The following is a 13,333-nucleotide window of genomic DNA, read 5'->3' as shown; positions in this document are numbered from 1 at the left end:
GTGTGTTGACTTTTTGGTGATGTTTGTGACAACCAAGACAACGAGCGTTGAATGGCCCATCTAGGTTCATGTGTGGACCATCTAGAATTTTTTATGATGTTGGGTTGAAAATACAATTCCTTGTGCTAGCCTGGAGAGTGCGTGTCCTGTCTTGGAAAGAGAGGGCCCTCCTTCCAAAGGTCTTTTACACCCACAGTCTTAAGAAATTAAACGGCGTTTCTCTAATTTTCATCTTATTTTCTTTTCTTGTTATTACGTGCCACCAAGTCTAACCTACAGCGCTCTTCGAAATGTCCTGTTCCAACGGCCATGCTCGGCTCCTGCATACTCAAGCCTTGTGGCTTCCTTGAGTGAGTCAGTCCATCTTGTGTTATTGGGTCTTCCTCTTTTCCTGCTGCCTTCCGCCTTTCCTAGCATTATTGTCTCTTCCAGGGAATCCTCCCTTCTCATGGTGTGCTCAAAGTAGGACAGCCTCAGCTTCAACACTTTTGCCTGCCAAGACCGTCCAGCTTTGATCTGCCATAGCATCCACTTGTTCGTTTTCCTCGCAGTCCAGGGTATTCGCCAAGCTACCCCCCCCCAGCATCATCTTTCGAAGAAGCCAGCTTTTTCCCCTGTTTGCTTTCTTTACTGTCCAGCTGTCACATCCATACAGGCTGACCAAGAACTCAAGAGCGTGGATGATTCGGGTCTTGAACACATCTTTACTCTTGATGATCTTTTCTAATTCCTTCCTGATTGCCCTCCTGGGTCTCTGTTGGTTGTAGAACAAGCTGGAGCTAAATTCATAAAAATATTTTTGGCATAACCTTTGCAGGGTGAGTGGAACTTTTACCCCGACGCGAGTCCTTCTTCCACCCCGTCATCACCCAAGAGGCCTCTGGAAACATAACCAGCTTTACGAGATTTATCATTCTTTCGAGTTGGGAATACGTCCTTGAAGACGGGCATGAAAAGCCAAACAAGCTTCCGTTTGCACACGGACACGCTGTGAACGCCCCTGAGAGGGAGATGACTCACACGAACTATTTTTGTGCCAGGCCCGGTTGGCGGCTAGCGCGATTGGACTCCAAGGCCTGCCGGAACAGCAAGACGGCTGCAAAGAGGAAGGTCAAGCGGAACGCACCACCGTCAACCAAAGCGTCCGAGTTGGCTCACAAAGAGGAGAAATCGTACTGCCGGCTAATTCCTCTTTCCCTCTTTTGAGCCTCCCTTCCTGACCATTGGGGGGGGTTAAGAGCCGGGGGGGGAGAAGCCTTGTCAAAATAGCCTTGGTGGCTCACGTGTGGCCCACGGTTGCAGTATCCTTTCTCGTGGTCTGTAAGGTCGGCTTTGCTGGATGGGTATCCAAAGACCATCTAGCCCGGCCTTGTGATTCCAGATGGGCTCAACCAGATGCTTTAATGGGGAGTTCACAAACTGGTCATGAAATTGACAGACATGCTTTATATTGATGCCTAGCCTCTGATATTCTGAGGTATACTGCTTCTGAACACAGAGCCTTTATCCATAGCCATCAATCAATCTACTTGGAATCAATCGGCCTTCCTTCCTTCCTTCCTTCCCTTCATCCATCATCAGATCCTTCCTTCATCAGCTCCTTTCTTCCAAAAGTTGTCAAATCATTTCTTCCTCATGCACTTCGCTGTTCTTATATTTTGGAATCTTAACGGTTGGTTTTATTTGCAGAACCTCAAAATCCGGTCAAAAGCAGATAGATATTTAAGGAGCTTTCAATTTCCTTTAAAAAAAAAACCAATTATTTTTCAGTGATTGACAGTGTGGCCGCTGTCTCTTAACTGTTTCTGGGTCCCCGAGTGACCTTTCCATATAGCCTCATCTAATGGATTGTGGGGATTTTAACCAATGACATCATCATGCCACATGCCAGGTTATGATGTCATCTGCTACTGACTTGGATTCCTGATTGGCTAGGATGAGGCTAACTATCTGGGACAATGGCCCAGCAGCAGTTGGGGCTCAGGAGAAGGCTGAAGAAACAACCAACGGGGGGGCGCCGTGACTTCAGATGCGGTCACCAAACGTGCGAATATTTGCACAGTCTTATTTCACTCCCTCGGGGGACGATTCTACCTCTCTGAATTATCAAGTTAAAAAAATAAGAAGCAATACGACCTAGCAGATATTTAGAGCATGTCTGTAAGGCGGCATCAAATTCCAGAAGGCATACGATGGAAAACAGCAAAGATTATTGAGGCCAAAGGATGCTGGTCTCCAGAGTGTGCGTACGTTTGTAGCGTTACTCTCCTGAGAGATCACGATGGAACGGGCAGAAAGAAAGAGCCCCATTTTTTTTTAAATAAAAGGCAAGTGTCTCTTTTTTCCAGAAGAAATCAACACATCGTTGAGAAATAACGTGGTTCCTGTTAATTCCCAGTCCCGCTCATGAGTAGATTCCAGGCGCTTTGACCCTCCAAGCCGGCGAAACTCTGTTGTTGAACGTAGCAACTTCCAAATGCTGGTGCTTTTCTGATTCATCTAAGATTGGCAGAACCTTTCCAGTCGATGCTTTCTGTACCCATTTAGAATCCGCCGAATTAGACAGGCGGAATGCTTCGGTCCCTAGTGGATTTTTGGCATCAAACTCAGAAAAAGTCGGTGTTTTCTCTGTTGTGTTGATCCAAATCTCACCCACCCACCCACCCCTTCCTCTTGGTTTTCTCCTTTTCATTGGTGCAAAGGGTTGGTAGAGGAAGACCTTTAATAAAAATTGTGTGCCGACAAGTCATTTGTGACTTACGGCGACCCTTTTCAGGGTTTTAGAGAATATTCAGCAGAGATGGGGACTCAAGTTCCAGGACTCGCTGTCAAGTTGGACTTAAGTCGCACGGGGGACTCGACTCAATGACTTTGACTTGATTCGCAACTTCTGGGGATGCCCTGGGACTACTGTGCAGCTTGCCCAAGGCCACCTAGGCTGGCTCTTCTCCCAGGAGGCCCGTGGGGGGGATTTGAACCCCCGACCGTTGGCTACGCAGTCAGATAACTATCCATCCAGCTATCCAGAGGAAGGCCTTATAGGACCGCCCTGATTCTGGCAGCGCATCGGAACCAGCCACGCCAACGGCCATCCCAAAAAAGCCATCTCGGAAAAGATGGACCGCGCGCCGTGCTTCTTAATCACGTAAATGCCCGTGACATTCAATCCAGCGGCTTTACATTTCTTCTCCCCCTCGGAGGCCCACCTCTTTCTACCTGCCCGCCCCACACCTCTGCAGCCCCAGCCCTTGAAGGAGACGGGCCTTAACTACACCGAAGTTTGGCCGGTCTTCGACACCTTACAGCCGAGACACGGATGCAAACAATTGAAGTATTTGAGAACAATGAAATATGCATGGCTATCTGTGACAGGCCTATAAAGCAGAGCAATTAGCCGCGTAATCCAAGACAGCCGCCGCGGCTGGCGGGCCCACGGTTCCCTATTAGTTAAATGCTTTTTGTCTTTGCGCTTTCCATCAAATCAACTAACACTTCCTTTAATTGGTTCATGAATTATACAGCGCGGGCCGCATTACAATTTAATCACCAGTAAACATTCCTGAGGCCCCCCTCTGTAAAATGCATCACGCTCATTAATTCGTTAATTTCAGCAGATGGAAGGGTTGCTCAGATGAACAGGGGCAATACAGACCGCCTCGGGCAACGGCAGGCAGGCAGGATAGTGGGGGGCCCGTTTACGTTTTTTTTTTTTTAAAGACCTGTCAGAAACTCAATCTGCGAGCTGTCAAGCGCTCGGACCCTTTCTTCCGGGCCCCCCCTTCCTTCCTGCTCCTCACTTTTTCCTTCCTTCCTTCTCTCCCGTCACCCCACCCACTGGCTGGAAGTGACTGACGGATTCATACGGAGCCTTGTCAACCCCTCTTTAAACATCCAGCCGCCGGGTAAACCGAACCCAAATGTAAATTATTTCTTGTCTTAACGGGGGTGGGGGGGGCTTTCTCTGTCCCCATGAATTTTTCATGGCGGGCCGCATAAATATTAATTCTAATAGCTCGGCATGGTGGTTATTATTTCTGTCTTATGACAAATATTCATAAAATATTCAGCACCCTTTTTTGGAACGCTTACACACTCCCGATTCTGGAATCTCTTTCTTAGCTTCCAGGGGATGAGAGAAGCATATTGGGGTTCTCTTGACGGACCGCTTCCCCTTCGCAGGCGGGTGCCGCCCCCCCTCCCTCCTGTTAATTAATACTATGAAATATAAATATTTAATCGGATTTATTTTGCGTTTCTCCCCCCACCCCCCAAGAAGCGAACCCTATTAGACTGGAGAGGTTCAATTTGACAGCATTTAAATAGGGGAAATTTATTCCCTATTAGGAAATTGGTTACTTTTGACATGCGTGCAAAGTGACACATCATCGTCTTGCGCGCTTCTCCCACCCCTCCACCTCCTTCTTCAGTTTTGGCCCCGTTTCCTTAAAAATAATAAGAGCAATGCTGAAGGACAGAAGGCAAAGTTCCCCTTAAAACTGTATGGCAGCACAGCGGGGCAAGGGAGAATACTTAGATTGCATTAAGGTAGCATTGAGAGTTAAATGGCATTTTTTTTCATGGCAATTGCTATTATTATTTCTGGAAACTGGATAGCTCATGAACTGCTGAGTAGCTCAGTGGTTGAAGGCCTCCGGCTGCAGAGCCAGAGAGTTGGGAGTTCGATTCCCGCCACGGAGCCTTCTCGACAGGGGCTGGACTGGATGATCTTAGAGGGTCCCTTCCAGCTCTGCCGTGCGCCAAGATGATCATCCGTTTATAAAACTGTACGAGTCCGTGTTGAGAATCAGTCTAGTGAAATCGTTAGATTGCAGGGTGTCGGCGATTCGAATCCCCTACCGGCGGGCTCAGGCACCCGGTTTTCTCTCAGCCTAATCTGCCTCGTGGTGTTGAGCTCTCGCCGTTATCTTTAAGACGTGACCCGAAAGGCGAAGCAACGGGGAAGGAAGAGGAGAAAGAACAAAGCGAAGAACTCATTTTAGAAGTGTTTAGAATTAGGGTTTCTGGCAGGGAAAAGAGGAACCAAGCTCATTCTGGTGCTTTCTCAGACTTCATCTCAAAGTACTTCCCTCGCCCACCGGATTTGAAACCAAGGCTTCTCAGCTCCGCCGACTCGGCTCTGAATCTGATAACTTCCACAGAACATGCGCCCATTGCTCGTACCCTAATTCTGGCTTCCTGCTGCTTGAACCCATTGCTACGTGCAGGACAGCCAGACTTCAGCTGAATATCAGGAAAAAACATCTTAACTGTTAGAGTAGCATGACAACGGCAGCTTTAAATAATTATTTCTTTACCAGTTTCATGAACCTAAGGAAGGAAATGAACCTGGGGTATCTCTGTTGGTAACTTATTCCAAAGTTGTCATTTTGACTTTCTGCGCTTTGGCCGTTTTTCATAACATGGATTGAGAGGAGCGGCTGGAACAGGTAGATGATTTCTGCGAGAGACGTTCTGACAGATATTGAGGTCCTAAGCCATTAAGGGCTCCAGCGCCTCGAACTGAGCATGGAAACTGTCAGGACGCCCAAGTATGCAGGCACGCCAGTATAACTGGATTTACTAGACACAACGATCAGCCTGGCTGGCACATTTTGGACCTGTTGAAGTTTCTGTACTGCGTTCAAGGGCAGCCCCACGTAGAGTGCATTGCAGTAGTCTATTCTGGAGATTACCAATGAATGAATGAAGCTTTGTGGCTAGCCATTTCTTGTCCAGATAGGGGTTCGATTCTTCCACTGGGCCTCCTTGACAAGGGCTGATGATCCAGAGGGTTTCCTTCCAGCTCTGCAATGCTAAGATGATGATGATGATGATTACCATTAGATAGCCCAGCTCCTTTTGCAGCCGCATAAAAGATGGGATCTAATCTAACCCTTTGTATTTGCACGGCCCAGCATCCAAGCGAAGCTTGTGGCACTCAGCCCGGCCGGGCGTCACAAGCCCCCCTCTCCGAAATGTGCAACGATGAAGCCCACAATTAGGAGGAAAGGGGGGGGGCGCTCCGGCTTCTCCCGTCTTTCTCCCTGATCCGTGAAGTGCTGTCGGAACCAACTCCCGGGGGGAAGCTGGCAATGATGGAATAACAAACGGGAAGGAGGAGGAGGTAGGGAATGAAAATGAAGGAGGTGGGGAGGGGGCGGTTTGATGTCGGAAGCAGATGCTCAGACAACCAGCCTGCAAAGAGGGAGGAAGGAATTAGGAACAATTTTTTCTAAGAGAGCTTTAGAGGGACCTCAAAAAGATGCTTAAGCATTGGTGCTGAATGAGCGTAGCCCTTTTCTTTTTTGGTGTGGGGGGGTATGTTTTGTTTTTTTCCACATTCATGCCGTGGATAACATTCCCAACTATTTTGGGATTGAGTGATGGCAGGGAATAAATCTCTTAGCAGGTCAATTAACAACATAAATAGGAAGTAAAACTGTATTTACTAAAGAGAAGGGGGGGGAGACATACTTTTTAGGAAATGGTCACTATCCTGCTTATCTCTCTTTGGAAATGATGATGCTTAACCAAATCTTCCAGGATCTGTCGGATTTGAGGCTGCTGGCCCCAGCTGGCAAATTTAAGACCAGCTTTTTTCCCCTTTGTGATTGTACCGCTTTTCTGCCTTACTGGGGTCCGCATCCTTGGCCCTGTGAGCGACTTCTCTGTTTTTCCTTTCCTCTCCCACTTAGGCGTTCAAATTCTGGGATATTTGGGTTGCAAATGAAACGAAACCCTTGGGCGCAGGTCTCTTGTCTGCCGAGCCCGAGGTTGGGAGTTCGATTCCCTGTGACGCCTCTCCTGGGCGGGCTGGAATGGATGACCCAAAGGGTCCCTTCCAGCTCTTCTAAGATTTGAAGATTAATAAACACAACCAGACCAGAAGCATTTGGTAGTTCAGTGGTTAAAATCGGTCCTTGTCGGAGGTTGATGGTCCTCTGGAGAATGTTTAGGCCCAGCTGGGGCTGGTTTGTGACAATCAATTATGCTCCATTTTAAACAAGAAGCGGTCAGTGGGGGCTTCGCTGGAGAAAAACAAGATGCGAAAGAGGAAGTGCATGGCGTGCAAAAAGAGAAAAGGGGGCAGCTGGTCCCTGCATACCAGCGGGCAGAGATGCATTGGCTATTTCAGCAAGGCAGAGAAGACAAATGGCTTTCTATTTTGGAAAGTTGCAGTCGGGCCAGAAAAGAAAGTGAAAACGGCTAGTTGAAAGAAGTATTAATTATTTGGGGTGTCTGTGTGTGGACTAAGACAGCTCCGTCCGTATTGTGTTCTGTGAATCCTAGAATCATGGAGTCGGGAGGGGGCTTTGAAGGCCATCCAGTCCAACCCTCTGCTCAAGGCAGGAATCCCACGTCAAAGCAGATCGGACAGATAATGGTCCAGTTTTTTTTCTTGAAGGCCTCCAGCGTTGGCGCGCTCACCCCTTCCCCGTGAGGTCATCATCGTACTTCTCTAACAATTAGGAAGTTTTTCCTGATATTCAACTGAAATCTAGCTTCCTATACCTTGAGCCCATCGTTACGTGTCCTGCCCTCTGGAATGATGGAGGACAGATCCTGCCGCTCCGGTGGAGGACTCCCTTGCACGTCTTTGAAAAGGGCTCTCCTCTCTCACTTCAGTCTTCTTTTCTGCAAGCTAAACCTGCCCAGTTCTTTCAGTCTTTCCTCCTAGGGCTTGGTTTCCAGTCCCCTTGTTGCTCTCGTCTGAATGTGTTCCGGTTTTGTTGGCGTCCTTCTTCAAATCTGGTGTCTAGAAGAGAACCGGACCCAGGACTGAGCCTCGGGGCACCCCACTTGTTACACCTTCTCCCAGTCGGAGAAGGAGCCATCGAGAAGCACGCTCTACGATTCTGTAACCCACGGTGTCTCTACCAGATACTTGTTCGATCCAGCCCACACCTAGCTAGCTTGCTGATCAGAACATCATGAGATGCTTCATCAAAGGCTTTGCTGAAGTCAAGGTATACTATGCCTATAGTGTTCCAGTCTCGTTTGTTTCCATGCAACAGGCCACCGCTGTTTGCACTTGAAGAGGAACCCACAACTTGAGCCAGCTTTTTTGGGGGGGGGGCTTTGGGGCTCTGGCCAGCCCCACTGCTGAGGTCCTCACACTACCCTGGACTCCGAATTTCTGGTCGTTTTCCTACAACGCTGAACTCAGGGTCTTGCAGGGCATTTAGAAGAGGCCTCTTGGCATCTGAGAAGTATGCCAGGCAGCAGGATGATGGGAGCTACAGGATTAAAGGATGATGCCCTGTTAAGTTTCTTTGTTCCTGTTGAGCAAAGCTGAGATCTTGATTGCGGGGAGACTAATAGGTGTCCCTATGAATGGCATATACTGTTACAAGCTACTCCAGTGGCATTGCAAACAAATGTGGGTGGTTTGGCCTTGGTCGGGCAATTTAGAGCCATTAGCTGCAGGATCAGTATCCGCTGATTCACTGATCCACGGTCTAAACATATTAAAAGAAAAATCCCCAAAATATGTATTTCTAATCGTGACATTCTCAGAATGGGCCACTAGTGGGAGCCAAAGACCTAGGTTTCCACCATGTCATTACCAGAACTGACCACAAGAGGGAGCCAGAGACTATGCTATGTACAGTGTTCGCTTTTATAATAGTGTTTGCTATTATCCACATTTTTCAGGATGTACGGGGTGGCGATGGCTGGGACTGATCCCCCGCGGATGCTGGGGTTCTACTGAAGAGAAACAGCCAGCCCACCAGCAGCATGTTCCTCTTTGCATCATCCTTCAACCCTCGATTCAATGCTCCTAATGCTTCCTTGAGAAAGGACAGTGCATTTTGAGCGGCACAGGTAGAGGTCCAGCGATCGTCTCCAGAACATGGCTGCCTTGTCTTCCCCCGATTCGACAAGGCCACAAAGCGGTCGCAACCGGTCCCTATGGCTTTAGACAGTGCGCTCTCTTGATGGAGGAATACCCAGTGTTGCTTTTCCTGCCACGTCCCCCCCACACTGCTTCCCTCCCTCCCTCCCCTCTCTTATCTTGAATGCTGACACCAGACTGAATAATAAGACGCATCTCGCTTAAAAAAAAAAAAAAAGAATCGTTCCAACAAGCGGCTTCTGAGGTTCATTTTGCTGGCAGCTTTTTAAGTGCGGTGGATGTTTTCAATTCTTCCGTCTCTGCTTCAGGAGGCCGCCTCTTTCCTTTCCCTCCCCTCCGCTTCTCACGTTAGCGCCTATGAATAGCGACAAGGGTGCTTGATAGGCCAGGTTATCCTCCTTTTTCCCTCTTTTGTTTTGTTTATTTTGGAATATAATAGGGGGAGCCCAAGCCGTATCAATTATCAAGGCTGTATAAGCAGGCATCATTGCCTTTTATTCCTCCTTCCCTACCTCTGCTAGAATATTCATCTCTAGACACCCATCATCGCAAGTTACCTGTTCTGACAATCACGCTTCCATGTGGTTGTTGGGCAACAGGGAAAAAAAGCAAAAACAAAATGTTTAGAGTGTAAGGGATAAAAGACTGTTGAAAACTGTTATATTCTTCTCCTGTCTTTGGAATCATTGAGATCTTCAGCTTAAAAAAAAAAAGCTTTATTTTTTTTTTTTAAAAAACCCACACACACCCCTACAATGCAAGTGGAAGTCATTATGTGTACACATTTGAAGAGCGAGCGGTGTGATTTTCATAAGTTTTAAGTTCTACAAAGGAGGCCCCCGTCATCCGTTCTGTGTATGCCATGGGAAAACCTCCAGCTTTCATCTGATCTGATCCTCTCCCCCCCCCTGCACCCTCCAGTAAATATAAAATGTTCGCTTTGGTGCATGTCTAAAGCTTACATTCAACGGTCTGAGAGGCATGCATGCCAAAAAAAGAGAAAAGAAATAACATATCATCATATAGAAAAAGCTGCACAACATAATCTGAGAGGCAGCCCAAGGAGAAGCTAGTTTATGAAGAAGGCTTGGGAAAGATTGTTATACCATCACCACCCCACTGACCAGCCCTGATATGAGATCATCTCCATGAATTCATCATCATTTCTGACTTATGGCGACCCTTTTCCAGGCAGAGAAATATTCAGAAGTGCTTTACCCTTCCCTTCCTCTAGGGGGCATCCTTGGGACTGTGCAGCTGGCCCAAAGCTCTTCTCCCTTGTAGGCCCAGTGGGGGAATCGAACTCTGTTCTCTGGATGTGTACGTGTTTGGATGGGTGCTTATTTCCTCTTGAATTTTCTTTGGTCGTAGTATGGCGGACTACCTTCTCCATGGTGGAGCTTCTCCACCCAGTGCGATAATCTGTCGGTCAATGTCAGGATGGACCCCATAAGTCAGTGAAGAAGCATGTATTTTACAACCAGGAAGGTCCCATGTTTAGTTCATGGCACTGCCAGTTTTGAGAAGGTGGGAAGAACTGATGGAGGACAGTAGCTCTTCCCTGAGTTTTATGCCATGCTTTCCAAGAGCTGTCCGGGGATGTTGAACTTCAGCACCTTGGACACCTCCTACAACGTCCAAAAGTCATTGCCCTAACAAAGTCAGGAATCAACCATCTCCATCACAAAAAAAACCTCTTTTCCAAGCACCAAGGCAACTGGTTCAAGTCAAAATGGACAGTTTGGGGCCCTTAGGAACGCCCAGCTTGCTGTGTGATGCTAATGGCTCTTTTGTTAGTCCTTCCAACAAACCTCCAATTGGTCTCGAAACCAAACGATATGCTCTGAGGTACTAGTCCCCATCTATTCCGTGCTGGTTAGGCCTCCTCTAGAGCAGTGGTCCCCAACCTTGGGCCTTCAGATGTTCTTGGACTTCAATTCCCAGAAATCCTGGCCAGCAGAGGTGCTGGTGAAGGCTTCTGGGAGTTGTAGTCCAAGAACATCTGGAGGCCCAAGGTTGGGGACCCCTGCTCTAGAGTATTGCGTCCAATTCTGGACACGGCACTTGAAGAAGGATGCCGGCAAACTGGAGCAAGTTCTGTTTGAGGGCAAGAAGGAGGATCAAGGGGCTGGAAACCAAACTTGATGAGGAAAGACTAGAAGAACTGGGCAGGTTTAGCCTTGGAAAAAGATGGAGGTGGAACAGGAGAGCCCTTTTCAAATCCCTGAAAGGTCGTCCTACAGAAGAGGGGCAGGATCTGTTCTTAATCATTCCAGACTGCAGGACACGTAAGAATGGGCTCAAGTTAGAGGAAGCCAGATTTCTGCTGAATATCCAGGAGGGGTGGGGGGGAAGAATCCTAACCGTTAGAGCAATACAACAGTGAAACCAATGACTGCGGGAGGTGGTGAGCGCTCCAGCGCTGGAAGCCTTCAAGAGAAAATTGGACAACCCTCTGTCGGATCTGCTTCGGTTTGGATTCCTGTCCCGAGCAGGGTTTGGACTCGCTGGCCTTATCGGCCCCTTCCGACTCTCTATGATTCTGTGCTAAAGGTCTTAAGCGCCGACAACTCCTCTTTTCTCTTTTCATAACAGGGTGTTTTTCCTGAGCCTTTCAGCTGACACCATTCTGGAGCGCCTGTCCTACCGTACGGTGGACCCCATCACTGGGGAAAGGTTAGTGGTCATAATGGACCATCCTGAAGGTGATCTCACTGATTTCTACCACTGATCAATAGGCGCTAAGCTCAGAAGGAAACCGACGGAGTCTCTGTGATGGACATGGAGGTGACCATCATCCCTCTGTATATTTTTTTGGGGGGGGGGGCGGGACGTCACCTTCTGTCCACGAGGTTCCTGTACCCATTGTGGAAGACTTCACCTTCTCCATAAACAGGGTTAAATTTGTTACTCTGCATCTGTCCTCAGTTGCAGGTGCTTAAGACCCTGCGTTTCCCAAAGCCTTAGGCAACCACTGAGCTGAAGGCAAGCACATCCTAGACATGATATCAAGGAAAGAGCAGCCTAGACGCACCCATTGGCCAGGGAAAGAGTTCCTCCTGGCTTTTCCCATCGTCCTTTCATATCCTGCTTCTTAGAGATCAAGGACTATTCATACAGCACCTAAAAAGTATTAGGTGTTAAGTAAAACTGTAGAGGATTGGTTATTAGGAGCACTGTTGATAATTCTGGGTATGTGCTACTAAAGCTTATTTTCACATGTATGCGATTCTTTTTGTACTATAAGAGCAGTGGTTCCCAACCTTGGGCCCCCCAGATGTTCTTGGACTACAACTCCCAGAAGTCCTGGCCAGCACAACTGGTGGTGAAGGCTTCTGGGAGTTTTAGTCCAAGAACATCTGGGGACCCAAGGTTGGGAACCGCGGATGACTAGAGCATCTTCAAAAGATGAGAGGGGACGTTGACGAACTTGCTCCGTTTGCCTCCCATCTCCAGATACCACACCTTGTACAAACCTGCACCCACCGAGGAAGTGAATGATCGTCTCCTCGTCCACCCCAAGAATACGGAAGACGCTGTGAAGCTCAAGGTGGACGCCTACTTTAGGCTTGCTGGTGACCTGGAGAATTTCTTTGAAGATGCTGTTGTTATCAATGCCGACCAAGATCCCCAGACCATCTTTGAGTACATAGAAAGTTATATCGTGAACCCACTTCCTAAGACCCAGAAAGATCTCTGAGTACACAGCGAGTTGGGGTTCTTGATAGGAGGGAAATCTCATCCAACACTGAACCTCAAGTATGAGTTGGAAGCATTTTCATCAAACTTCCTAGGTAACTGTCCACTGTTGTTTTAAGCCAAGTGAAGTACATACATGTATGTATGCACCAAGGGACCCAATCCCCCCCCGCTCTACCAATGAATTTGGGTTTTTCCCCAAGTTTATGCTTTGCAAGAGACGTTCGAAGCATTAGCCTTATTTGCAAGAGATGTTCGAAGCATTAGCCTTCTTGATAACCAAGTTGACAGGAATTTTGGATCTTACTAATCTCAAGAAGTTTCAGGAGGAAGGAAGGAAACCTCACTTCATCCTCTCTTGTCTTGGTGAGTGTTCAGGAAAAAAATGCGTCTGATTTCCTTTTGTGATCCTTGTCTTGGTTTGAAGGGGTCTAGGAGAGAGAATTAAAAGGTTTTGAACAGCACCGGTTCTGCGTTAAGATCCCTCGGTTGCATCTCTTGCAATGTCTGCTCATCTGCACTAGAGGGGAGGGCAGTTGGGAGCGTCTGGATGTGGGTAAGGGGGAAAGGAAGACCGTTTCCCATTTAAAAGTCGTGCTAAACAGTAATAAAAACTGACAGCAGAAGGGGCAGCTCTGAAAACTGCCCTTTAAGAAGGATGCCAACCAACTGGAGCCAGTTCGGAGGAAGGCAACAAGGAGGATCAGGGGACTGGAGGACAAGCCCTCGGAGGAAAGACAGAAAGAGCTGTGTTTAGCCTCGAGAAAAGAAGATGGA

At 47.9% G+C, this 13,333-nt stretch overlaps 1 protein-coding gene across 6 annotated transcripts in view; it reads left to right on the top strand.

Annotated features, from left to right (window-relative positions):
* AK8 (adenylate kinase 8) overlaps positions 1-13,333 on the top strand; it is a 66,973-nt gene that overhangs the window by 51,017 nt on the left and 2,623 nt on the right. For 2 of the 6 annotated variants that reach the window (XR_012082220.2, XR_012082219.2), the window contains exons 12-13: positions 11,453-11,533; positions 12,314-12,922. The exons of 1 other annotated variant lie outside the window; for it this stretch is intronic. Coding sequence is in view for 3 of the 5 variants with exons in the window: in XM_072984922.2 (XP_072841023.2) it covers positions 11,453-11,533; positions 12,314-12,557 (325 nt within the window). In the remaining 2 variants the exon portion in view is untranslated. Of the gene's footprint in view, positions 1-8,655; positions 11,534-12,313; positions 13,021-13,333 lie in introns of those variants that run through there. 3 more of the 6 variants (XM_072984922.2, XM_072984923.2, XM_078382807.1) reach the window with 3 other exon arrangements.

The sequence above is a fragment of the Pogona vitticeps genome, chromosome ZW-PAR (genome assembly GCF_051106095.1).
Source record: "Pogona vitticeps strain Pit_001003342236 chromosome ZW-PAR, PviZW2.1, whole genome shotgun sequence".
Lineage (NCBI taxonomy): Eukaryota > Metazoa > Chordata > Lepidosauria > Squamata > Agamidae > Pogona > Pogona vitticeps.
This window is presented reverse-complemented; position numbering and strand designations above follow the sequence as displayed.